This window comes from Enhydra lutris, unplaced genomic scaffold, assembly GCF_002288905.1.
Source record: "Enhydra lutris kenyoni isolate GAN:26980312 unplaced genomic scaffold, ASM228890v2 scaffoldscaffold33, whole genome shotgun sequence".
Classification (NCBI taxonomy): Eukaryota; Metazoa; Chordata; class Mammalia; order Carnivora; family Mustelidae; genus Enhydra; species Enhydra lutris.
The window spans coordinates 4,026,699-4,053,957 of record NW_019154117.1 but is presented as its reverse complement, the minus strand read 5'-3'; the positions used below and the strand labels follow the sequence as shown (position 1 = coordinate 4,053,957).

General features: G+C 43.8%; 2 protein-coding genes across 4 annotated transcripts in view; one reads left to right on the top strand and one right to left on the bottom strand.

Moving 5' to 3' along the window:
* The window catches only part of LOC111153548 (extracellular matrix protein 2), a 32,951-nt gene extending 7,556 nt beyond the window's left edge, over positions 1-25,395 (bottom strand). Inside the window, exons 1-7 of one of the 2 annotated variants that reach the window (XM_022512630.1) lie at positions 25,197-25,395; positions 10,853-11,168; positions 9,180-9,368; positions 6,638-7,213; positions 4,600-4,715; positions 3,031-3,166; positions 63-220 (exon numbers count right to left, since the gene is read on the bottom strand). In XM_022512630.1, coding sequence (XP_022368338.1) covers positions 63-220; positions 3,031-3,166; positions 4,600-4,715; positions 6,638-7,213; positions 9,180-9,368; positions 10,853-11,144 — 1,467 coding nt within the window. In that variant the 5' untranslated portion in view covers positions 11,145-11,168; positions 25,197-25,395. The remainder of the gene's footprint in view (positions 1-62; positions 221-3,030; positions 3,167-4,599; positions 4,716-6,637; positions 7,214-9,179; positions 9,369-10,852; positions 11,169-25,196) is intronic. The other variant, XM_022512631.1, reaches the window with a different exon arrangement.
* LOC111153553 (centromere protein P) overlaps positions 1-27,259 on the top strand; it is a 240,665-nt gene that overhangs the window by 166,133 nt on the left and 47,273 nt on the right. The gene's annotated exons all lie outside the window — the stretch shown is intronic.

The window sequence follows — 27,259 nt, the reverse complement described above, 5'->3', positions numbered from 1 at the left end:
GTTTGTCTTATTGAAGTGTACTGTACTAAAAATGTAAAACATTGTTAGAAAGATACAGGTACCTCAATAGAAGCAGGAAGGCCCTGTGGTATAATTCTGAATTTATTTCTTCCAAGACGCAGGTAGGATAGGCTCTTCAAAGATTTGAAAGCCAGGGGATTCACATTGGTTTCACTGAGATTGTTTCCTTCCAGCTCTAAGGTGACCAGTTGATTTAGGTCTATAAAAAATAAAATATAATTTTCAGAATATTAGAAAAACCAAAGAACCATGGAGTTTCATCTTTCAAAACATCTTGTGAAATGTTCAGTTTGTTTGAAGGGTGAATGTTGCTGCTTTCTTGGTATTCCCTATGCAGAGCCTTCCTAAAAGTGCTTTGCACACCCTAGATGCTAAGCTCAGCCAGGACTGGAAGCTGGACGCAAGGTCCGGGGGGAGGTGCGCCTGCAGAGAAGTCACCGAGCTGTGGGATGGCTAAGGAACAGAAGCTGAGTGGGGTTCCCCACAAGGGTAGTGGCGGCCAAGCGGGGACTCAGGACACAGTAGAAGTAGAAGATTGTGGAGGTCACATAAAGCCTTTGCGAAGATGTGGATGTGCTTATGGCATGGCAGCATAATTGGGGGTGCTGGGGGAGTGTGGGAGCAGTCTGCCTGGCAAATGTCAGCCTCTGAACAAGGGAGTTACAGCAATGAATTCCCATCACACTTGTTTACTTCCTGGTAGATAGTGCAGCCAAATGGATGTTTGGAAAGGAGAATGATCAAGAATTCTCCACACACTGAGACTGAGCTACCAAGAAAGGCCTTTATACAAAAAACAAGCTTTCCTGCATCGTTTCTGCTGGCCTCAGGAGTGGTATGACTCAGATCATTTGGAATCCTCCAGGAGCATGGACAGCGCAGCAGTGATGGTACCCAGAGGCATCTGAGTCAGACATTCAGGGTGTAACTTTGGAGTTTGTTCAGTGGCCAAGATTTCTAGAATAGGAATGTTTCATCTTCAACTCAAGTCACGGGCATTGCTCTGAATGCTCTGTACAGCACATTAGAGAAATAAGACATAGTCCAAGCATGAGCAAGGGACAGGACCATGAGGAATGCAGATCACAGGTGCAGAGGACCACAGGGGTGGTGTGGACGTGTGGGTGGGGCTGGGCTCCCAAGGACAGGAAGACGTGGGTAGAAATGGGAGGCCGAGGCAGCCAGGTGAACGTGGACGGGTAAAAACCCATATGGTTGTGCTCAGTGGTAGGCGCGAGGCCTGCCTTGGGTGGACTGTCTGCTGGAGGGGTGCAAGCCCTTCAGATACCAGATGGTAAGGTCTGGCATTCCTCTCCAGGCAGCGAGGTACCCTGGGCAGGGACAGCATGACAAAACACGAACCTGGCAGTTGTTCTAGCGTTAGGTGAAGGGCTGAAAGGAAGCAGGGAGCCCAGACAATAAGCGGAGAAGTGGTCACGTGTTCTCATATTTTCTTTGATTTCCAAAACCAAAGATACTAAGAATCCAGCATATTTATCTGTGTATAGTTGAGGTTTTAGAATGTAATGGAAGTTTTCTCGTCGAAAACAGGTAATAAAGATAGATTAATGGCCAGTGTTGACCCCATGAGAGAGAGACATGGCACACACAGGTACTCTCTGGTTTCTGTATACATCATCTGTGTAGGAAACATAGGATGTGAGCTCCTGTGACGGGGACAGGGCGGAGCTAGAGAAGGTTGTAGGAGGTTAGATGCAGTAAGTATAATGAGGGTTTATACGCAGGAAGCTGGTAGGAAATCGTTCCCATGGTGGGGTGGGGAGCAACATGGTAGGTCGCGGACATGGGGGCGCACGGTCCCAAAGTGTCCAGAGTGGGGGCCTGCTACGAGCACACCCGTGGCATCTGGATCCTCCTATTTCCACACACCTTTGCCCTGGAGTGTCCCTTCTCCCCCTTTACCCGGAACTGTCTGTAATGTGAAGGGTCGTGCGAGAAGACCTGCCACATGGGAGAGCAGCAGGCCCCTGACAGTCAAGCTGGGGGCTCCAGTCCTGAACGGGCAGATTCCCAGCAGTGGTGGTAGCTGCACACGGGCACACCTTGCCTGCCGCCTGCTGCCAGCCGCTCGCCAATCCGGGCAGTGGGCTTAGCACAGAGGGTCAAGGCTCTCTGGGCACGGTGACTTGAGCCCCTCCTTGTGGCCGAGGCCTCCATGGTGCTTGGACTTTGGGGACGGGAGGGGAGGGAGCGTGTGGAGAAGCAGCGGCCAGGATCGTGTGTTCACACCTTCCAGGGAGGGGCTTCTGTTTTGTAACACGTCCTCTTGAGAATGCGGCCAGAGGTGACCTCACGTGTGGTTCACACTCAGCCCATCAGGGCGCTGATCTACATGTTCCTTTGGCCCTGCTTCACCTGACAGTTAAAAATTGTACTTTCTAATGTCTTTTCCATATGACAAAGCCCATCACCATTTGTGTTTACTGATGTTTTTCATGTGTACCCTGCAGTCCATCTGGAAAGAGAGTATTTCCATAACTCTGTAATTTTCAGACTTGGCAATTCTTGGTATTATTGTGTTTTCTCCCATCACCAGAAGTGTTTTGTTCCTATGAAGTTTTTTGGGAGTGAAAAGATATAGTGAAATGGTTTTATTCCTTTTTAGTCTTGGGTTATCAACATTAATGTAAAAATATTTCCAATAGGTGGAAGGTGTTGGAACCCGTACCTCAGGCGCTGCTAGACTGCTGGGAAGGTGGAAGGCAACACTAGCTGTCTTTGCACATGATCCCACCACAGACCCTGGCTAGCGTTTGGGAAAAGCTAACATGCTGCGTGTTTTGTGCCGAGTTCACAGTATGACAACTTCAGTTGTTCATTTTGGTCCAGAGTCCACCACAAAAGAAGAAAATAAATGTCGTGATCTTAAATGGTAAGGTGGCCTAAGAAACTCACCAGCTATCCTTACGGCCGTAGTGCCCATAAAGTCCCTGCACGGCCACAGAAGACAGGCTAGACTAGGACACCCAGGAACTGGAAGTTAAGTACCTGATAAGCTTTCTTCATTGATAGCCTGCAGGTTGTTCTCATTGATTTTAAGTTCTTCTAATGCAGATGGTAATTCTGAAGGAATCTCTGCCAGATTGTTTCCATCCATATTCAGGCGCATTAATTTCTTCAGAAGCTTGAAAAGCAAATGTCAGGATTACCTTTTCACACGGTCACAGATACACAGTCCTTCAGAGTGCAGTCGCAACTTGCCTTATGAACCTGCCTGCTCTGCCTCGGGCCCACGGAAGCTGCGTGCTCTCCTGCCACTCCCCTGCTTCTGACCCGTGGCTTTCGTGAGCAAGAGAAAGCCCCTGTCACTGCTGGACCACTCCGATTTTGCTAGATCTTGGGTTTCCACCTTCTCAGCAGTAGACACAACGTTAGATTGTGCAGTAAGCGGAATCTGTTGGGGATACTGGCAATGAAATCAGCCGCCGTGGACTTGTACATCTCAGTGTGTAGTTAGACTAGTAGGAACAGTCATAAAAGGGCACTGATCATGGGGTGAGTGCTTCAGAATGGCGTGCTGCAAAAACCAGCAGCTGTCCCTTTGCGGCACCCACACAGTCTGTCGGAGGGTGTGCGCCGGTGTTTGCAGCTGTGTGCTCGTCCGCCTGAGTGCCGGCCCCCACCGCAGTGGGGGGCCGCACGGGTGACTCGCCTCAGGGCACTCCGTCAGACTTGAGCAGTTTGGGAATGGGACAGAGGATCTCAAAACAAGAAAAGGAGACACCCTCCTGTGTGTCTTTCTGATCAAACACAGGAAATGTGTGATTCCCAGCTGTTGTATGACAAGAACATGTCTGCGACTTGAACGGGACACGAGCCCAGGAATTTGTAAGAAGGCTCGTAAAGGGGATGAAGTTTGGCCTAGTGGGATGTAGTAGGTTTCACTGGGCTTCTTAAAAGGGCACACGAGTGTATTTGTTTACACATGCAGACCCCCTCCTTTTTTGCTTGTATGTTGGCTTCTCTGAAACTCCTTGATCCTCTCTTCTTTTCTGCTTTTTAGAAAATATTTTAGTCACACCCAAGTCTTGCAGAGGCTTATTCCATGCTGTTTGTTGCCTCTCTCTCCCTCACCTTTCCCCCACCATTCCCTGTGCTAATTTTCATCTGCATCTGCTTGTGTTTCTAGAACCCCTCCTGCTCACATGTTTATCAGGTCTTGCCCTTGGCACAAAATAATGAAGCACTTTCTGGCCTGAAAATGTTAATAGAGTTTCCAGATAAGCTCTCCTTTATTCCTGGAAATACCTCACGTACTAAGAGACCATATTTCAACATGTTTTCAGCTGCTTGGAGAGAAACTGCTCCGTAAGTTCAAAACATTGGTTTTGTCATTTTGCTGTTGTAGGTGCTCTAAGGGTAAAACCTCGAAAACCAGCTAGAATCACATAAAACAACAGACTGGAATCAAGGTAAGACCTGAAGAGTTTAGGAATGTCAGAAAGGAAACTTTCTTGACTTAGGAGGAAGCTACAGTGAAGCCATGTTCCTTTCGCTCCCTGCCCTGCCGCCAGCACAGACCGGTCCAAAGGCTCCTCACCCACACTGTGTATTTACCTTGAATGCTTTTGCACCGATGCCTGCGGAGGTGATGTTGTTTTTGCTCAGATCGAGCCTTTCCAAATTCAGCAGTCCGTTGAAGGCTCCGTCGGGAACGCTGGTGATGGCATTGCCTAGAAAACACAGCAGCTGTGGTTTAGGCCCCCGTGCACACGTGGGCACATACGTGTGTTCATGAACGGACGTAGATAGCAAGGGAGCTCTCCCCAGAGGAGAAGGCAGTACTCGTATGCTGACAGCATCTGTATAAGCAGCTGCAAGTGCAGAGAACCTCAGCCTGGGGCCAGAACCTCCACTCAAAGGGCTCGCTGTGCTCGTGGCCATCCTGTTTTAGATGAATCTGCTGTGAAAACAGCTCGAGTGGGGTTCGCTGGATAATTCTGTTAGCATTATGCATTTTATAACAGAGCTTTATGTCTGGAACCTTTAATAGAAACTGATTTTCCCATGGACATGTCCTAGATCCTGGGGCAGAAATCCTGTCCTATCCCATACCTTTCTGAAATTTCCTTCTCTAAACCAGGAGCGCAGGTGGCCTCCAGATCTGATGTTAGATTGTGTGGCTTCAATCTGTACAAGTTCTTATATGCTTTCAATTTATGGGATTTTGTTTTCACACTGGGTTAAGTGCAGTAGCTGATGATTTTAAACCCCAAACGTAAGCTCACCAGAAGCAGTGAGTACTAGAGAAACCATGTGGTGACCTTCTCAAAACCACGATGGTGTGACTGAGCTCGGGTCATTCATTGTTCGTGGGTTTTCTTATGGCAGAGCACCGCTGACATGCCAGCTGTGGCAGAGGGGACATTGCTCGGTTGTGAGCTGCTGGGCATGAGGGATTTCCCTAGGGGGTTATCTGAGTGTGGTGTCCTAGCACAGACTGGCCATCCTCAACCAAGGCATCAGACTTGGTCTATCGAGTGTGTATTTATAAGGTCATATATTTATTATTTCTCTGGTAATTTATTTCTGTGATTGCCCCTGAGACACATCTGAAACCCCATTCAGATTCTCCCATCCCTGTGTCTTCTGGGCCTCCCGGGGTGTGGGTCTTGTCTCCCAGATGGATGTACACCCAGGGTCCCCACGATCCAGCCTCACACACACACCTGGTCCTGCCATTCCTCCACTCAGAACCCCTTCAGCAGCCCCATAAGAACACAGGGAGGAGGACTGGACCATCCCATACTTCCAGAATGGCTAACGTGAGGGAAAGACAAGTGACAGGATGCAGAACTGTGTCCAGCAGAAAAGCCGCAGCCACCTTTGGGAACTGGGGGGGTGCTTTCCATTGGAGCTAAACGCATGTTTACTCTGTCATTCAGCATTTCCACTCCTGGCTGTGCACCTTAAAAAACAGAAAACTAGGTCCACACAAACCTCTGTGTATGGATATTTTTAGAACTGTATGTATAGTGACCCCAAAGTGGAAGTCACCCAGATGGGCTCACCAGACACCTGTGGTCCATCCACGTGAGCACCCCCCACTCAGTGGTGAGGAAGGGGCCAGCTCCTGATGACCACAGCATCCTGGATGGCCCTCCACAGCATCGTGGTAAGCAAAAGAAGCCCAACAAAAAGACTATGCTGTGGGACCCCACTTCGGTAACGTACCGTGAACAGCCAAACCCTGAAGGCCCATCACCTCAGCAGAGACCAGGGCTGGTAGAAGGAGGAGCACGAGGGAACATGGTGAGGTGACGGAAAGGTTCTGTATCCTGATTGTGGGCTGGTTATGCAACTGTACACATCTGTCAAAGCTCAGAGAACACACTAAAAATAAGTTTTACTGCATGTCAATTATACCTCAGTAAAGCTGACTTTAGGGAAAAAGTCAGTGGGAAATCATGACTTGGTTTGGAGAAATTTGCTTTATGCCGAACCATGCTATTTCTTCTACGAAGTTTATGTATATGATTGTAGCTTGTGAAGTTAGTCTGTTTGGGATCAACTTATATTATGAAATTAAAGTATGACCTTCGCAGGGCAAGGAGAGTTACATTCACAAAACAGAACAGACGTCCACTTCTCTTACCAATGAGCTCCAGGCTTGTTATCTCTGGTGCTGTGAGCGGTGGTATCTGTGTGAGGCCGGCGCTGACGCAGCTGATGGTCCTGTAGGACAAGGAGCACCCGCTGGGCAGAGGCGGCCTGCCTCTGCGAGGAGGGGGGGCCAGGGGTCTGGAGGGCCCCCTGAACACGTCTCCTCTAAGGGTGCCATCATGCTCCTCCTCCTCCTCCTCCTCCTCTTCGTCCCCCTCCTCATCTTCCTCGTCCTCCTCTTCCTCCTCCCTTGCTGGATGTCTTTGTTGATGGACCCGCCTCCCCTCTGCTCGGGATCTCTCCTCTGCCTCTCCTCTGTTCTGCCCCTCACTGAGAGGTCTCCCCTGCTCTCCAGGTTCAGGGGTCTGTTTCTTTTGCTCCCTATCTTCATCTTCTTTACTTTCTTCTTCATCCTCCTCAAACTGAAGTTCCTCTTTTTGCAACACTTGGTCCATTTCCACCCGACGAGGTGGCAGTTGCTTGCGAGGTAAGTTGGTAGGTTCTCTTTGTTCTGAAGAATCACCAGAAAATTCACTTCTATCACTTAATGCTGTACCATGGGAGGTTGCTGGCCGTGCAGGGAGGACATAGCAGGGGCGAGGTGTAACGTTAGTAAAAGGAAAAATCACAGTAGAGGTGAGGTTAGTAAATATTATTCCCTCCAGGTATTTGAGTGCAATTTAAATGTGGAATGAATTTTGGAATTTTTGCTCAAGTAGTTTTTAAAGTAGTTTTTATTTCTATTTTATAAGATTTATTTTAAGCAATTTTTGTTTTTTCCTTTGGCCTTAATATTTATTTTTACTAAAATATCTTGCTACCCGGTAATTAAAAGGGAATAATATTGCCACATGACGCAGGATGGTAAGCAGTCCTATGTGAGGTTGCGATATGATGAGGTGTGACCTTTATAATAGATACTGTTCAGTTACTTGGGGCTATTGATAATGTAAGAATCTGTACCATCAAACATAAAAAAGTGAAACATATTTTGCTTGTGGTAGTGAAACTGGCTTTTGTTTGCAGATTTATAATTATTTTTGTCTGATTTTCTTTCAGCCCCATAGGCCCAAAAGCATCTTCTGAAATTCAGAATTATAGAAAGTTCTCCTTTCTCCCTCCCAGACTCTCTACTTAAATTTTTAGTACTTGACACTTATGGGGGGCTTCCTGGATTCCAATGATGCGGTTTTAAATCAGAGGCATGCATGGCAGTGCTTCCCGTCATCCCATGATGATAGGAGCAGAACGGCCAGCAGCGGGCCTTCACCCGTGTGGGTATTTAGCAGAAAGAAGGGAGGGCCCGACAGTGACCAGAGCTCTGGAAGAAGTGAGTTCTAGTGATGGCAGATTTCCTGAGTCGTTGCCCTGCTTTTATTTCATACTATACCTAAATCACCCAGAAAAGGAACTCAGAAAATGCACTATTTGAAGGAATTACTTGAGATCTCAATCCAGTATATATTATAAAGTCAGGTAGTTATTTTTTCACATCCCTGGCAGAACATGCAAAAGGAAAATAGGAAAAAATTAGGGAAGGGAAGCTAAAGCTATCATATTGAAACATTTAAAATCCTTCCTGTATATCCAAGTTTATTTTTCAAAAAAAAAACCACATTTTATTCCAAGTCCTTTGAAAAATGTCTGATAATTTCTGAATCTTGCCTGTGTATTTGCTAACATTTTTAAAAGACATAATGCCTTAGTAAAATAATGTTAGTGTAAGCCAAAATGCTTACATTCCTAAATATTCTAAAGTTCTTCCTGGTAGGAGGCTGTTGTGGACACCCACCCTGAAACTATCCTGTGTCCATGGAAAATAATCTTCCTTGATTGTAGACAAGAGAAAGTGTCTCTGTTATTTGCCACGTGTGCATCCTTTCAGAAGGCACTGGCTAGGCCTCCATCTCGAGAGTCAGCTGTCCCTCAGGTATGAGCCCCGTGAGAGCAGGGACGGTGAACATTCAGCAGGCCCCGTGGCAGGAAGCAGTGCTCCCAAGACACAGGCACTGCTCCAGGGCCACACGCCTGCATTTCCCCAGATTCCCAGAGCGGTAATGAGTGCAGGCAGGCTGGGGCATTGGGCTTTCTTCTCTAGATGCAGACTCTCTCTGCCTTTGTTCATCAGAAGTTCCTTGTCTTCCTGGTCTTAACTGTGCCCACACTGAATTGCCTTAAGGGAGCTACTCCGCCTAAGGAGCTCAGCAGAGCTCTTCCCTTGCATGACACTTGGGGACTGTTGGCTCTGCAGATCCTGCCACTCATTCTCTAAAGCGAGCGTCGTGCACAATGTGGTCTGGTCCAAGTTTACTCATTCTGGTAGAGCTGGAACTATGAAGCCAAGATCTTTTTTTTCTGCCTCCTACCATCCATTTTCCCAAATAACTTCTATGTTTATCATCGCTGTGCAAGTATTTTAAGTACCTTGATGACTAGTTTACCATAATTTAAAACTTAAGTTAGTAACAAAATAAGCAATGGAAGTTGGAAGACTAAGTCACATGTGATACTGCGTTTTGGCTAGATACTTATACCAGCGTCAGAGCAGACTGGGCAGCACTCTCCTTCGGGGGTAACTGTTTGGGGGCACGTCAGAGGGTGGCACATAGTTTCGTCACAAAGCACTCTTCCATTCAAGCAGAGGCAGGTAGTGCACGGCTCAGGAGACCACACAGCTCGGTTGTACATGGTCATCCCATTGACCAGACAGTGACCCTGCCTTCCTAGAAGAGAAGCAGGAGCACCGTCAATTCCTTGTGTGGTCGCCAGCACCTGTGAAGGACGGTGAGCACAGCGTGAAGCCGAACTGACAGAGTCACGCTAGAGTGGCATTCTGTGTGCATTCACGCGCGGGGTAGATAGACCCCAGAAATGTGACCCCAGAGCAGCTTCCGCATGCTCTGCTCTCAGCCTCTGAGACTGAGCTCCTGGTAACTTGACTCTGAGCTGCACCTCCAATACTCTGTCTGTCGTTGTATTACAACGAACCCCAAGTCTCAGTGATGGCTTCTCTGTGCCACGTGTCCAACAGGGGCACATAGGGGCCGCGCTCCTGACAGTCTCAGAGACAATCAGCAGGCTTCTGCATCTCCAGGCAGGCTGCCCTGAAGACCAAACCAGAGGGACAGAGGTTGCTAATCCCCCACGAGCCCTAAAAGTGTCTCATTACATTGAGCAAAGCAGATGATAGGCCATATCTAAATTCAGAAGAGACACAGCAGTGTGGGTCCGTCGGATGCCAGAAGACAGAGAACAGGAAGGGCAGCGATTATGAGTCCATGTCTCACCCTTACCCGTGTGCAGATGGGGAAGTGCCAGAGATTGCAGCTGACCCTCTCTTTAGAGTTCCTGTGTTACTGAACACTAGCTCACACATCATCAGTGCCATACTTGGGAAATGTTTCCAAAGTATCTCCATTTCTCTACGTACAGGGTCACAGACATATGGGTCAGTGTGTCCACCAAGGCAGCCATCACACAGCCTACTTGGATTGGAATGTTAGAGGACAAGCTCTCCATCTTACCTAGTGTCATTTGTGATGCCTGTCCTTTGTTTGGTGAGCCGCTGTCCCCACATTCCACCCTGAGATGGGCTCTCACATTCGCTCCCTCCCTTACCTCCCTCCCCTCACCACCCAGCCCTACCCAGTAGTTTCTCTACATAAACTAAATTCAGTGGCTTACTGCCACTTTTGGTTGAAAAGAATTTGGTTGAAAATAGTTAATAGCCATGTGTTCAAGGAATCATCTGAATAATTTTTCTATATCCCAGATGATCTGTCATTATAAATGAAAAAGATTATAACCTTATATGTATATTTTCTATATTATGAATCCAGTTATTTGAAATACATGGCATAGGAAACAGACTAGAAATTAATAAACCAAAATAGTAACTACGGTTTTATAAATATAGTTGTGGGATAGCTAATTATTTTTTTGTTTTCCAGTAGTTTTGTATTGTAATTACATTCTGTAAATGAAATTTTAAATCATTTCAAAACTTATCCTTGTGGACTAAACCAAGAGATACAATAGAATATCTGGATATTATAGTAACTTGAAAAAATATACTTAATATATATTAAGTTGAAAATATAACTTTAAATATGATATATTAATATATATGATAACTTGAAAAAATGTTTTTGGAAAATTCTCTTCCTGGAGGTTCTTTTTCTCTCCCCCTCTCTCACTGGTTTCTTACCTGGCAACACATTATAACTTGATTCTACTCCAAGAAAACTTGGAGAGGAGTCAGAGTCAGACTTTTCCTCTGTGCTGTAATCCAAGGTCAGCGCAGGCATTGTTGCTGCTGGTGTGACCATCGCCTGCTGGATCCCCAGCTGCCCACCAGCCCTGTGGGCAGGCGAGGAACTTTTCCTCAGTCTCCTGTAATACGCCTTCCTCCGCTGCTTCCTAGGCGTTTCTTCATTTCGTCCATAATCAGTTTGAAAAATGATAAGCAGAAGGAAACAAAGCAAACCTGCAAATTTCATGCTTGCTTTTTCACCATCCAATTTCTAGAATGAGAGGGAAACAGGATTTCAGATTTAGTGGTGCCTAATTTTTACCTCTGTGAAAATCAGCGTGTTGCTGCTGGTATGCCTCAGCAGCATTGTGGGGAAATGACACACATAATCTGTGGGCTGCATGCTGTTTTGTTACTGTCAAGTCAGAATGTAGAATTCTTCTATCAGGATCAAAGAACTTTGAATATCTTTACCTCTGGAACAGGCACGAGCCAACTTTTTCTATGAAAAACCGGATACTAAATATTCTGTTCTAGGCTTTACAGCTCACACACTGTCATGCCTACTCCACTTGACCCCTATAGCATGAGGATAGACCGTGGTGCACAAATGGGTGTGCCGAGACAGTTCCCTGGACTCGGCCTCCTAGCCGTGGCTTGCTGAGCCCTCTTTAGACCGCTGTGCTGTGTCCTCAGGTTACCCGGGATCGCTCTACCTTTGTGCCAGGTCATCCTCTGACTTGGGCTGCCCACGGCCCTGTCCTCTGCTCTATTTGGTTCTTCTATCCTCTGGCTTTATAACTCCTTGTTGGAAGGAGGGGGCATAGCTGCACCTAATAAAAATAACAGCAAACTCGCATTGGTTGCAAAGACGTAAGAGTAACTCTTAACTAGCTGGCCCCACGAGTGCAGGGCCCTGCATGTTGTAAAAGTGAAAAAGGTATTGGAGGAATGAATACTCACATTCCTGGTGATAGACTACCTGTGGTTGTGGCATTGTGGTCAGACATGTTGGTCCAGGCGCCACAAAGTCAGGTAGCACAGAAAGTAAAGAGAAACCCTCCACTGGGTGATTGATTGTAGGGCTTGGTTGAAGGATTCACCTAGCCACACACTTTGGCCTGTGGTTAGTCCTGTGAGGAAGGTCTGTGTGGCATTCATTGCCCCCTGTGTCTCCCCCTTCGCCCCTGCTGGGCATCTCTCCTCTCTGTTCTTCACCCAGGTTCCCTTGCTGTCAGTACCCCAAGATGGAGCCAGGGTGTGTGGAGGAGAATCTGAAACCTCAGGGAGGCCAGGGACCCAGGATCACGGGCGAACGTGGCAGCTTGCTTGGTGAGGAGATTTACCCCATTCCTCCTGCCTGCCTTGGTCACCTCTGTCAGTCAGAACAGAACTGATACATTTCAGAAAGCATCACCCTAGCAGGAATGGTAACGGTTTAAGGTGATGCTATGTACAGAGATTAAAATTCCAACCTACAAAGGAGGGATTTTGAAAGGTCAAAGGGCCAAAAACATGGCCATAGACCCTGAACCTGGCAATCTTGCTGGGATCTTGGGAAATAGACAAGAGACCCTGTAAGCTTTGGGTTTAACCTTTCTTTCTGCATCAAATAAAGTGCTCTACTGACCTCAGACGCTGATATATTACAAGTCTGCTTCAAAATCTGTGGGCTGGTTGTAGGAGCCCCAAAGGGCATCTGAATGGAAAACCATGTGCTGGGGGCTGAGGCGAGGCCCTCCTGGTGCCACAGTGCCTACTGCCTAAATGTGTAGGAACTGGAGGTGATCGGTGCCAGTCTGGCCAAATACTGTGACTTCTGTCAGCACAAACATACCATGGTTTTAGCAAGCACAGGGTTGCCACCATAGGTCTTTGCCTAAGTACAGATGTCACTCACAGACCTGTGTTTTACATTCTTCCATATGTGCATCACCAGAGGTGAGCACTCTTTGTGGGGTTGCCGTCCCTGTGTGGCTGACATTCCTTCTAGTTACATAGTTAGTGACCAGAGTGGCTCCGAGAAGCAGCGACATCTGGAGAAGCTGGAAGTTAGTTCATGGTCACTTCATAGAGAACCCATCAGCCATCATAGCAGTTCTGTGACAAAACTCAAATCTGACTTCTGCTCCTAGCCAAAATGGAGTAACAGGAGACCCCACCAGAGCTAACTTAAAATTAGGACAAAAACATGAAGCTGCATTTTTCAAACCTTAGGCGTGAAGTAGCACAGGACATTGATTCCCTGGGCAGGGGTTTGGGGGTGGGTCCAAGGTGAGCCCTAAGACTGGTCTCACAGCCTGAGGCAGTTCTTTTCCATGCTGCATCTCAGGGAGGGGATCCTGCCAGAGCCCTGGTTCCCTGAGTTGAAAATCCCTTGGGATTCCAGGGAAGTAAGAGTTTACAGAGCATAGAGAAGGAGAGCTGCCCTAGAGAAGCCTTCCAGAAACCTCAGGTCTTCAGCTGAGTCCTGATTATTAGCATGTCTGTGTGAGTGAACTTCTTGACACTGCAGGAAGAACTACTGGAAGAACTACTGTAAAGGACAAAAGGGAAATTCCCTGGGCTTATAAAAGGCTGGCCAGAGTCTGGGTGCCTGCCAATCAGACGGGAAAACCTGCACTTCGCAGGGCATCAGGCAGAGTGTTCAAAAGGGCCCTGGCACAGCAAGGGAAACAGCCCTCCTTTCCCCAGACTAATGGCTGCTCTGGTCCTTTTTAACAAAACTGAACAGCAAGCCATCTCTGAAGGACCAAACCATGTGCCATCGTGTGACCATGTTCCAGAGCACCCAGCAGGCGGTTGGGAGTCTGGCGAAAACTTATCAGGCACACAGAGGTGCAGAAGGAGTCCATAAAGATTGTGTTCATATAGTAACAGTGTACTTTGGGGTGTGTAACAAGTAGAATTAAAATGTATGAGAAGAGAAGCATAAGGGAGGAAGGAGAAAATGTGTGCACATACTGTTGTAAGGTTCTTTGCTATGAAGTGGAATAGCGTCACTCGAAGACAAGATGTAGTCAATTGAAGATGCATGCCTGAAGCCCTAAGATAACCACTAAGCAAAAAAAGTTACAGCAAATAAGGCAATAAAAGAGATCAAATGGAATAATAAAAATAATCCAAAACATATGTATATAAATCTCATTAAGAGTAAATTGGTTAAATGCCACAGTGAAAAAGCAGAGATTGCCAGGTTAGATTTTTTAAATTTATTTACTTATTTGACAGAGAACACAAGCAGGGGGAGTGGCAGACAGAGGATGAGGGAGAAGCAGGCTTCCCATCGAGCAGGGATCATGACCTGAGCTGAAGGCAGGTGCTTAGCCAACTGAGCCACCCAGGCACCCCCAGATTAGAGTTTTTAAAAAGCACAACCCAACTCTTTGCTGCCTGTGAGAAACTCATGGTAAATATAAAGATGCAAATGGGTTAAAATTAAAAGGATGGGAAAATTTGTATCATGGTAACGCTAAACGAAAGAAAAGCGGAGTGTCTGTATCAACATAAGATGAAATAGGTAAGATTGAGAAGCATATCGCCAGGCATGAAGAGAGCTGCTGTGTAATGGTGCAGGGGTCTGCTCTTCACGAAGACAAAATAATCTCAAACCTTTATACACTGACTAATACAGCTTCCAAACAGCATAAAGGAACAAGTGGGACTGCGAGGATAAACCTACAGTCATCATCTCCAATTTCTGCTCTCCCATCTCAGGTATTGATTTTAAAAATAGACAGATTGTAGGTTAAAACACTGAGATGGGATGCCTGAGTGGCTCAGTTGGTTGGGCAGCCGACTCGTGATTTCAACTCAGGTCATAATCTCAGGGTTGTGAGATCGAGCCCCGTGTCATGCTCCATGCTGAGATAGAGTCTGCTTGAGATTCTCTCTCTCTCTCTCCATCTGCCTGTCCCTCCTGCTAGCACTCTCTCTGTCTCTCTCTAAAAAAGCCAAAAACAGAAATAATGAGATACCACTACACATCTCTTAGAATGGCCAAAATCAAAAACACTGACAACAAACACCAAATACCAAGAAGGATATGGAGCAGCAGGAGCTCACATTCATGGCTGGAGGGAATGCAGACTGGCCCACAGCCGCTTTGGAAGATAGCATGGCAGTTTCTTAGAAACCAAACACACTCTTACCATGTAACCCAGCGATCATGCTCCTTAATATTTACCCAAGGGAGTTGAAAACACACAAAGTCCTGCACACTGATGTTTACAGCAAACTTGGAAGCAACCAAGATGTTCAGTAGGTGGATGGATAAGCAATGGTCTGTCCACGCAAGGGAATACTACTCAGCACTAAAAAGAAATGGGCTACTAGGCCATGAAAAGACATGGAAGAAATAAATGCACATCACTAAGTGAAAGAAGGGAGTCTGAAAAGGCTAATACTGTAATATTCCAACTCTGTCACATTCTGGAAAAGGCAACACTGTAGAGACAGTAAAAAGATCAGTTGCTACCAGGGATTGGTCCCGGGTGGGGTGTGTGTGTGTGTGTGTGTGTGTGTGTGTGTGTGGAATGAGTAGATGCAGCTCAGGCGATTTTTAGGGCAGTGAGAATACTGTGCTTAATCCTGTAATGATGGATCCCTATCATTTCACATTTGTCCAAATCCATAGAGTATATACCACCAAGAGTAAACCGTAGTGTAAATTACAGACTTGGTGATAGTGACGGGTCAATGTAGTTTTGTCAGTTGTAACTTGCTGTGAACCTGAACCTGATAATTGTCATGTATAAGTTACCACTAACACTGTGCTTAATTTTGAAATATAATGTTTTCCCCTTAAGTTCGGGAACAATGAAAGGATGTCTGGTCTCACCACTTCTAGTCAACATTTTATTGGATGTTCTAGTCAGTATAGTAATGTAAGACCAAGAAACAAAATGCATCCAGACTGGAATAGAAATTGATGTATATAAAATCCATATACAAAAATCAAGATTTCTATATACTAACAGCAATAAGAAAGTTAAGTTAAAAATGCAACACCACTTATAAACGCATAAAAATAGTGGAATATTTAAAGATACTTCTGACAAAAGAGGTACAAGATTATGTCCCTGAAAACTATGAAGTATTGCTGAGGTGAATGGAAAAAGAACTTCGTAGGGGATATGTACAGTGGGTAAATGTCAGATGACTCAGGTTTAAATTCTCAGTTCTGTAAAGTTAATCTACAGATTTGTCACAAAGCTGGTCAAAATTCCAGCAGGAGTTTGCATTTTCTACAAATGGAATCGTGTATATATCCTTTTGCATAAGACTTCTTTATTCAACATAATTATTTTGAGATTTCCCCACTGTTGTTGCTTTGTGGTGTTCCACTGTCTGGATATATCACAATCGGTTTATCCACTAACGTGCTGCTAGACATTTGGACAGCTCCCACTTTTTGTCTGGTACAAAGCAAGCTGCCGTGAACATGCACATGTAAGTCTGTGTGGGGACACGCGCTTTTATTTCTCTTGGGCGACCAGCAGCAGAGTGGCTGGGTAGATGGTAGGTGGACACTGAGCTTCTGCAGAAACTGCCAGACCACTTTCCAGAAGTGTTCATGTGGTTTTGCACTACCAACAACATTGTCCAAGAACTCTAGTCACTCCCATACTTGTCAGCACTTGCCATGGCCCATCTTTCTAATTTCAGCCACTCCAGTTGATGTGTACTGCTAGCTCACGGAGGTTTTCATCTGCGTTTCCCTCATGACTCATGATTTTGAACTCATCTCACTGCTTATTTGCCATTTCTGTATCATCTTAGGTGATGTGTGTTCAAAACTTTGGGCTGCTAAAAACTGTGTTTTCTTTTCATGATTGAATTTAAGACTTCTTTATTCTTGATACAAGTACTTTTTTGACTGTATTACTTTGCAAACATTTTTCCCAGTATGTGGCATTTTTCTATGGTTAACAGTGTCTTCTGAAGAGAAAAAGCTTTCAATTTTGATGAAGTCCAGTTGAAAAAAAATTATTTCTATTTCTGTACTTAAGTAGTCTTTGTTCATTCCAAGGTCACCAGAATTTTTTCCTTTGTTTTCTTCTACAAGTTTTACATTTTCTGCTCTTACAGTTATCTACGATTGATTTTCTGTGTTATACATGACTACACACTTATTCCAGTTCCATGTGCTGAAAAGATCCCCCTTCCTACATTAGATCGCTCTGGTACCACTGCTGAAAACCAGCTGCCTGTGCGGGTTTGGTCTCCTTCTGAAGCCTCTGTTCTGTCCCACTGATAACTTGTCTGTCTCAACAGCAGCATCACACTATCCTTACTCCCCCACCTTTACAGTAAGTGTTGACATCGGTAGTGCTAGTCCTCCAGACTTGTTCCTCTCTCTTCCAAAGTTGCTTTGGCTATTCCAGGCTCTTTACGTTTCCATAGAAATTTTAGAATCACCATTTAAAAAAAAAAAAAAAAGCCTGCTGGAATTTTGACCAGCTTTGTGACAAATCTATAGATTAACTTCACAGAACTGAGAATTTAAACCTGAGTCATCTGACCTATACCCACTGTACATATCCCCTACATAGTTCTTTTTCCATTTACCTCAGAATACTTCATAGTTTTCAGGGACACAATCTTGCATGTCTTTTGTCAGAAGTATCAGCGGTTGCCTCAAGGCAGGGATGGGGGTTGGGAATTCTGGCATGTGTAGATTATCAAGGGTCATGGGGGAGTTTTGGGGGATGATGGGTGTATTCATTTTTCTGAATTATGGTTATGGTTTTACAGGTACGCTAAATAAGAACTCTTTAATTTTCACCTGTCCTCACCACTGTATTTGGGTTGGGTCAGGGTAAGACGGTGGCTGTTTAGAAACACACATCTAAGTCACATCATGAACAGAACCTCACTGATGTGAAACTCTTAGCAGTGTTGTATGGTCTCACACCTTCCTCAGAGGTAGAATCCTCTCACGGGGGACCTCAGGGAGCAGGCTCTGGGGTTGACAGGTTAGATCAGTGGTCAGGAAATTGGAGACTGGAGGCCAAATGGAGTCACCTGCTGCTTATTTTGAAATACAGCCTACAAGCTAAAGGGCTCTTATGCTTTTAAATGGTTTTAAGATTTAAAAGAAGAATTCATGACAGATCATATGAACTTAAAATTTCAGTACTCATACACAACGTTTTCTTGGAGCAGCCACGCTCATTTGTCTGTGTACTACTTTTGGTGACTTTTCCCCTAAAGGGTGTGGTTGAGTGGTTTCGACAGATGTTAACGTACGGCCTGCAAAAGCTAAATACTTTGCAGGCCAAGTTTGCCAGCCCACCACTGAAAGCCATGCTTCTCAGCCAGGGACAGTTTTTCCCCCTAGGGACTTAGTGGTGTCTGGACTTTTCACCAGTCACCATTGGGAGGGGCGCTTCCAACTCCCATGTGTGTGGGGTCCTGGGTGCTGCTGGATATCTTAAAGAGCGCAGGACCGCCCACCGAGACAAGGGACTGGCAGGCCCACCACGTCAGAACTGTCTAGATAGAAAAGCCCTGGTTTATTTATTTTTTTAAAGATTTTATTTGAGAGCGAGAGAGAGAATACAGAGCAAGATAGAGAGCTGTGGGGAGGAGCAGAGGGAGAAGGAGAAGCAGACTCCACACTGAGTGCAGAGCCTATGTGGGCCTCGATCTCACAACCCTGAGATCATGACCTGAGCTGAAATCAAGGATCGGCTGTTCAACTGACTGAGCCACCCAGGCGCCCCAAGAGAATCCCTGGTTTAGAGGAACAGGTACAGAGGTTTTTAGTAACAAAGTCACACATTGCTTATGGCAAAATCTAATGAATTACAGCTAGGTGGGGTCTTTTAGTGATAACTTTTGAACAAACCATTTCTATACACTGGTCTCTTTCCCAGTGTCTTCTCTTAACTCTTAGATGCTGTTTTCTTTTGCTCTGTTTCCAAGTCTCATGTGCTCCTGTGGCCAGAACTGAGTGTTCCTTGATGGATGTTCCTGCTTCCAGATTGTATTCTGTTGTGCTCAAGTGAAGTTTTGTTTCTTAGCAACCTTGGTCATTTATAATGTTGCTCCACTGTGTACTGCTCAGACTTGGAGCGAGCCCTTCAAGTCTCCTCCTTCCCGGTACTGGCAGACTTTATCTTTGATGCTCAGGAAGGTCCATCAGCAAGGTCTTCCTTAGGGTGGGCTCTAGTTCATTGTCCAGAGGAAAGCCCAGAAGAGATTTAAAGATACAGGTAGTGGGGGCACCTGGCTAGTTCATTCAGAAGAATATGCAACTCTTGATCTCAGGGTCATGAGTTCAAACCCCATGTTGGGGCAGAGATTACTTAAATAAATAAACTTAAAAAAAAATAAAACTAAATTAAAAAATAAAGGTAGAAGCCATGTTCACACATGCCTTCTCTCTCCAGAGTTTTCTAATCTTTTTTATCAGTGGTTCTTAAGGTGTTTAAATTTGTAAAAGTAGTATATATGTTTTACAAACTCAAAATGATGCATAGGTTTATAAGGCAGAAAAGGTAAGTTGCCTTAACCATAACTCATAGTTTGGTGCACGGATAGGCACACTTTTTCTTCAAGGTTCAAAAGGTAAATATTTTAGGCTTTGAGGTCTAACAGTCTCTGTTGAAACTACTCACTTTGCTGTTACAGCCCAAAGTAGCTCCCGGTGGTAGTAAATAAACAGATACACATGACTATACACATGACCGGTGGTACTTTGTTTGAAAAAACAGAATATGGCCTATGGGCCCTAGTTTTCCACCCTCTAGTTCAATTTCGTGACCCCTCTTTACATACGTGAACGTATATATTGAAACAAATAGAATTGTTCACTCTATCTTATACTACTACCTATTTTCCTTTCACTCATTAATAAATTGTGGACATATATGTCAATATAAATTAATCCATCCCATTTGTCCACTCTGTTTTCATTCCATAAGTTATTTAACAATTTGGTGATGAATATTTAAATTCTTTGCTAGTTTTTCACTATTAAAAGTACTCTTATGTATATAGTTTTGGAAGTATTTTTGTGTTCATAGTTTTAATATTCAGGGTTTTGTTGTTGTTGTTGTTTTTTGATAGACAGAGATCAAAAGTAGGCAGAGAGGGAGGCAGGGGAAGCAGGCTCCCCGCTGAGCAGAGAGCCTGATGTGGGGCTCCATCCCAGGACCTTGAGATCATGGACCTGAGCTGAAGGCAGAGGCCTTAACCCACTGAGCCACCCAGGTGTCCCTTAATTTTCAGTTTAAAAATAATATAATAATAGAGTCTCCTTTGTTTTTGAACTATATTATCCCTTGGGTTTATTTTGGGATGTTGTTTAATATCTATAAGTCATTTGGTAATGTTTATTAATATATTTCAAGGCTACCTTATAGGTATTTTCAAAACTATAATTGTAATATCTTTCTAGTGCTGTTATCATTAAGTACTTTTATATCTCTAGTAGTGCTTTTTGTCATAAGATCTACTTTGGTAATATGGATGCTTTCTTTTGGTATACATCTGCTTGTATAATTTTTGCATCATTTTACTGTCATCTTACTATAATCTTATATTTTAATATACTTTACATTAGCATATGGAGGTTTTTTAACGCAATCTGACAATCTTTGTCGTTTAACTGAAACATTTAGTCTATTTATATTTAATGTAATACTTGATATGTCCTGCCTGTTCTGTGGTTTGTTTTTCCCTTTTTTTTAATTCTTACTTGTTTTTTGAAATTGATTAGTGAGTTTTCATTGTTCTGTTACTAATTTACACTTTTTACTATTGTAATTTATACTATTTATTACTTATTACATCTCAACTTATCAAGTCTTAATATAAATGTAAATTAGTACCTTTCCCTCTTCCTGGACAATGCAAGGGACAGCTTCACCTCCAGTCGCCTGATCCCAGCACAAGTGCTGTGTCCATCACATTAATTCTTTGTATATGTTAAGTCTTCAGAAGACAATGATGTTGATTTTCATTTAGGTCAGGCTCTCTCAACCTTAGCACTATTAATGTTTGCGTTAAGTAATTCTTTTTTTGTGGAGGGCTGGTCTTTGTATATTTAGTAGGATCCCTGGCCTCTACTCCTTAGACGGAACCAGCACCTTCCCCTTGATAATGACAAGCAAAAATGCCTTCGCACATTACCAGATGGGGGATGAAGGGGGTCATCCTGCCCCAGCTGAGAACCAGTGCTTTCAAATCACCTAATCATTTATCCTTTCATGTTTGCTCATTCTGTCGCAGTGTCAGTCTCCTGTCAGGGTTATGTTCTTTCTGATTGAAGAACACTTTTTAGTAATTGCTTTAATGCAGGACTACTGGTGGCCAGTTCTTTTTTCGTATGTATCTGAAAAGATTTATGTATTGTGTCTTTCTGAAAGAATGTATTTGCTAGACATGGAATTGTAGGTTTTTTGTTTGAAACAAAAAACAAGTTTTTTTCATTTCATCATTTCATCATTTCATCATTTTGAAGATTTCATTCCAATATCTTCTTGTTTCCTTAGTTTTGATTGAATAGTCATCTGCCAACCTGATTATTTCTCCTTTAAAAGTAACTTTTTTTTCTGGCTGCTTTGGAGATATTTTCTTTGGCTTTGGTTTCCAGATGTTTTGCTCTATTATACAGAGGTAGGATTTTCTTGTTTTTATCCTCTTGGGGACTTAAGCATTTCTTCAGTCTATGGCCTCATGTTCATTAAATTTGGAGATTTGTCAGCTCTTATATTTCCACCTAAGCAGAGTTGCGCAGTGGAAGCGTGCTGGGCCCATATTTCCACCTAATACTTTCCCACTTCTGTCCTGTTTCTGTCCAAAGCCACACCTGCAGGGGTGATGGCCTTTTTACTGTGTCTGCACTCTCTCGTCATCTTCACTCCTTTCACTCCATGAATTATGCTGGTCATTTTTTCAACCTCTATCCCAGTTCATTATCTCTTCAACAACAAATCTGTCCATTGACTCTCTTGATTCTGTTATTGTGGGTTTTAGTTTTTGAGTTTTCAGTGAGTTCCTCTCATTGTTTCTAATTCTCCACTGAAAGTTTCAGTCTTATACTTTTTGAACACTTAATCACATTTTTCTTAAACTCTATATCTGAAGACTGCCATTTTCTGGACCCTATTTCTATTTTCTATTATTTCCCTGGGGTGGTAGCCATGTTGTTCTGTTTCTTCAAATGCTTCATGACTTTTGATTGAGCACCAGATGTTATATAATGAAAATTAGGAAAACACTTTGAAGCCTTGGGTGATATATTCTTTATCCCAGAAGGATTTACATCTGCTTCGGTCATGAGGTTAAGCACTACCAGTTATAGACAGTGATCTGAAGCTGAGCCTCACTGTCCCTAATTACTAATTACACTGAACCCCAAACCAGAGCCTGAGGACTTTGCCACATCACCTTCCCTTCACGCTGCTGCTGGCATGGCCCTGTTCCTAGATGGTTTTTTGTTCTGTTTTGTTTCATTTTGTTTGTTTTTAAAGACTTCATTTATTTATTTGACAGAGAGAGAGCCTGCAGGGGAGGGGGGTGGAGAAGAGTAGAAGGAGAGAGAGAATCTTAAACAGACTCCCAGCTGAGCGCAGAGCCTGACGTGAGGCTCCATCCAACAGCCCTGAGATCAGGACCTGAGCTGAAATCAAGAGTTGGATGCTCAACCCACTGAGCCATCCAGGCATCCCAGTTCCTAGAGTTTTATTTCTCTCTTGCCTCCTGAGGCTGTTTTAAAGCTACAAAGAAATTCTCCACTGCCTCTTCTGGACACTCCTTCCAGATGCCTTCAGAAAAAAGCTGTTCAAACCTATTTGGTTTCAATTCTATCCCAAATATTAGTCTTGCTCTTTTCCTCTAATCTATTCTCAGCATCTGCTGCTCTGGAGTGCTTTGTTTGCATTATCAGAACCAGGAGTTCCCTTGGATTACTTTTATTTCCTGCTGAAATATATCCTCTCTCTCCAAAGGAATGTTTTGGGTTTTAAAATTTTTGAAATCTTACATCAGAAAATATAACTGTTGGAAATAGAATAATGATTTCAAAATTGTTTAGAATTTTGTTTAGTTGGAAATAGAATAATGATCTCAAAATTGTTTTCCTCCAAAACCTTAGCTGTTGTCTGTTTGCTGGTGTTACTGATGAGAAGTCTTAAATGTGATTCTCATCTCTTTGTAAGAAGTCTTTTCCCTCTTTGTGTGGAAGTTATTTTCGTATTTTCAACTCCTCTCTAATAGTCAGAAGTTTTACTATAAAGCACAGGCTTGTTTTCATTTTGTTTTGTTTTCATTTTTTTAAGTTTATCCTTGGGATCTTTTGACCTAACGAGGACTTGATTTTCCACATGAGCACTCCTTCACTTAGTGTCTTTTTCAGTCGCTTCCTGTTCTCGGAGGTGCTGGTCCCAGGGTCTAGATGGCCAGGAACCCCTCCCCTCCTTATCTCCTAGTGCAGCTGCGCATTCACTTTGTTTGTGAGAGATCTTCCGTTCCTTCTAGGGTGTGGTGAGAGGAGAGGGTGGGCCTTCAGCTTGGTGTGTTCTCTTGAATGTCACTAGATCTTTTTTTTTTTAAAAAAAGATTTATTTATTTATTTGACAGGCAGAGATCACAAGTAGGCAGAGAGGCAGGGGGGGGGGACGAGGAGGGGGGGAGAGCAGGCTCCCCGCTGAGCAGAGAGCCGGATGTGGGGCTCGATCCCAGGACCCTGGGATCATGACCTGAGCTGAAGGCAGAGGCTTTAACCCACTGAGCCACCCAGGTGTCCCTCACTAGATCTTTTTAACTTTGTCGGCCTGCGTCCCCCTCCCTGGGCAGTTACACTTGGACCAAGCTCTGACGCATCACCTGCTCACTTCAGCTCCATGGACCGCAGCCTCTGAGGCATTGTCCGTGCCTGCGAACCCCCTAGTGCAAGCTTTTGTTCAGTATATATGCCCATTAATTACTGTCTCTTCAAAACCCCTGCTGGAGTTCATTGAAATGAAACTACAAATTTACGTCATCTACTTCAGTTTTAGTAGAACTAACAGGCAAAGGGTGTGAGAGGAGCAAATCCCTCAGCCGACAGGCAGTTGACATTATAAAAGTCGATTCAGAGAGCCAGCAGATGGGTTGGCAAGGAGCCCCAATGGCAGCAGGGGAAGCAGTGTGAGAAGCTGGGCTGCCAGCCGGAGCGGAGCAGCATGTGCCAACTGGCGGGGACGTGGGCTCTGCTGGAGAGCGTCGCAGCTGCACTTGGCGTGCAGCGAGTTCACGGAAATTGTCTTGCGCTGACGGCCATCTTTGCAGACTCCCCATCCTGAAATGGGTGAGAGTTATGAGGAGCCCAGCCCTGGATGGGGGCCTGGCCCTGGATGAGGTCTCAGACGGCCTTGGTCCCAGGGCCTTGTCTGGGCTCGCCCTCCCCCAGTGACACCCTGGAGGTATCTCCCTTAGGCTTTCCCTACACCCCCACCCCCCCACCCCCCCGCCAAAATTGGCTCACCTTTACTTATGCAGAAACCTAAATATACATGTCAAAAATAAAATTACAGAGCTATCTTAATTTTAACAAAGTCAGAATCTAAATGTTTAAATAATTTTTAACGAAATGGCCTCTCAATACTAACTTTCTAATTTGATGCCAGGCCTTTGTTATTTTCAGTGATACATAGAACTTTGCATTACACTTAATATTTACTTTAATAAGCAACTCTGCAATTGAGTAAATGTGTTTCTAGAGGTAAAATTTATGGTACTCTAATCCCAGTAGATATTATTTTGATCAAGTAAATTTTTCTTTCTAGCACTTCCTGTTTTATCCCAACATGAAATACCATCTGTAAGTCTTGGTTAACTTACTGTTTTTCTCCATTTAAAGTTTTTCATCAACTGTCTTAAAAGTAAGTTTTTAAAACATTAAATTGAGAATTTTAAACTTCTGCACAAAGCCATGAAACGTCTATTGTCCCTTTTAACTTAACAGGCTTAAAAATGAAAAACAATTTTAATTAATACTTCATGTTCTTTTAGGTCTTAAAAATAGAGAATGTAATTTTCAAACCAACTTATACTTCTATTGAGCCTGTAATTCTATTTAAACATATAAGAATATATTTAATCCTAATTCCGTAAAAGTTTAAAATACTTGGGAAGTATTCATCCTGAAAAAAACAAGTAAACAGCATAATGCACACTTTAAACTTTTAAAATCTATTAGTAAGAGGTAATTTCCTCAAGTGTTAAACACATTTGCAACATAAAACACCCAAATATTAAAACCATTCCACATGCTTTAGTAGAAACTTAAAATTTAAAACTTTTTTACCTGAAATTCTAAACTAAGTAGGTTTTGCTTGGTGTCATTTAAGTCTCCAGCTGAAAATGAAACAAAACCAGAGCTTTCTTTAAAACAAAGAGGATTGTTGAGAAATGTTAACTGACTTCTTAGTAAAATCTGAAATAACTGCTTCCCTTGGGGATAAATGCCTTTCAGATCTTGTGCAGAACAGCCAAGAGAGTAACCAGGGAAGATGGTTACCAAGGGAAATATTTTTTCTAAATCACAGGAGAAGCAGAAAGCAAAGGCAGGCGAAGGCATTAGGAAGGCGGGAGCTGGAAGCTCAGAAGAAGAGGCTGATTAAGAAATGTGTCGTTTCCATAGACTGTTTGCATTAAAAAAGATCTTAAAGTTCACACCACTCAACATGGTCCCCCTTGAGCTCTACCAGATTACAGAGATGCCCTTGTTGCCATGTTGAGGACTGTGCATTCCTGGGATGCCTTTAGTGGGGTTAACTGGCTTGTTTCTCCCCCTGCTCCCCGCAGTCTGCAGGCAGTGTTAACAAAGCAAAGAGCTGTTACATATTAATGTCACTGAAATTATGTAACTTCTAACCTTGAAGCAATAACAAGAAAATGTGTGTAGGAACTTAGAGCATCCTGATGATGATTACTCTGGCGAATTTTTTGTCTACTTTGGCCTCAGTTTTTTGTTATTTTTTTGTTTTGTTTTGTTTTGTTTTAATCTACAAATGAGCAGGTCAGAGAGCAGAGTTCCACCGCTGCTTACGGGGACCTTGCATGAGTTACTGTTGTTTCTGATTAAAGTTTATTCTTCTGTACAACTGGGATGACAATACTTATCTTTCAAATTTTTGTGTAAATAAAATGAATAATGTATGTAAAATGCCTGTCATGGAGTAGGTAATTATATAATGACTATTTTAAAAATTCTTATTATTCAACTTCAGGTTTCCAAATTTTCTGACAGGAGACACATTTTTGTTGTTCCAGAATCTTAAAATGACCTGCGTAGACCAAATCAAGATGATCGACTAAGCACATGGACCACCCAAATTCCTAAAATGACAGAAACTATATTTGTGGGGGGTTATTTTTTTATTTTTTTTTTTGGTAACACTTTACTAAAAAATAATTAGTACTATTAGAAGAAAGAAATTTTGAGAAATTCTTTAATGATTAAAGGCATGTAGACTCTGACAGACAACACCACAGTCCAAAGACATGTGGGAGAGGTTAGCTTGTGGGTGTTCCAGGTTTAGAAATTATAAATGCTGGTAACAGTGAGGTTTGTTAGAGACTGCACTTAGGAGTAGCAGGTCAGGGGGTTGCCTGGGTGGCTCAGTTGGTTAAGCATCTGCCTTCCTCTCGGGTCATGATCGTAGGGTCCTGGGATTGAGTCCCACGTAGGACTCCATACTCGGAGTGTGTGCTTTTTTCTCTCTCTCTTCCCCTCACCCACTCGTTCTCTCTCTCTCAAATAAATAAAATCTTAAGAAAAAAGAAAAAGAGTAGCAGGTCAGATGACCCCAGCCTTCCTGGGGTCTCCAGCATTTGTTCTAAGTATTAGGCATCTGCCCCCGAATTGAACTTGCATTCTCATCCAGTTGGCCTGGGTGGCTGGTGGAACAAGGAACTTCCCCACATGTTCAGAATCCAAACTCACTACTAATGCAACCAGGTATAAGAATAAGGTTGACCATCCCCACCACATATTCAAAGCCTTTGGTCAGTACTTTAATCCTATACTCTATAGTACTAAGCAGATAGCTCAGGATTACCAAACATTTGGGACAACTCTGACATTAGAGATAGGACTCTTACCTCCCCCTCCAAAAATACTTAGACCATAAGGAAAGAAAAGGGCTTTGGAGATTAAACAACAATGTGTTACCACTACACACTTAGTAGAATGGCAAAAATCCAAAACACGGACATCACCACCACATGCAAGCATGGGTGTGGTGCAACAGGACCTCTCATTCTTCGCTGGTGGGAATGTAAAATGGTGCAGCCACTTTGGAAGACAGGGTGATGGTTTCTTCAAAAACTAAGCATACTCTTACCATGTGATCCAGCGGCCGTGCT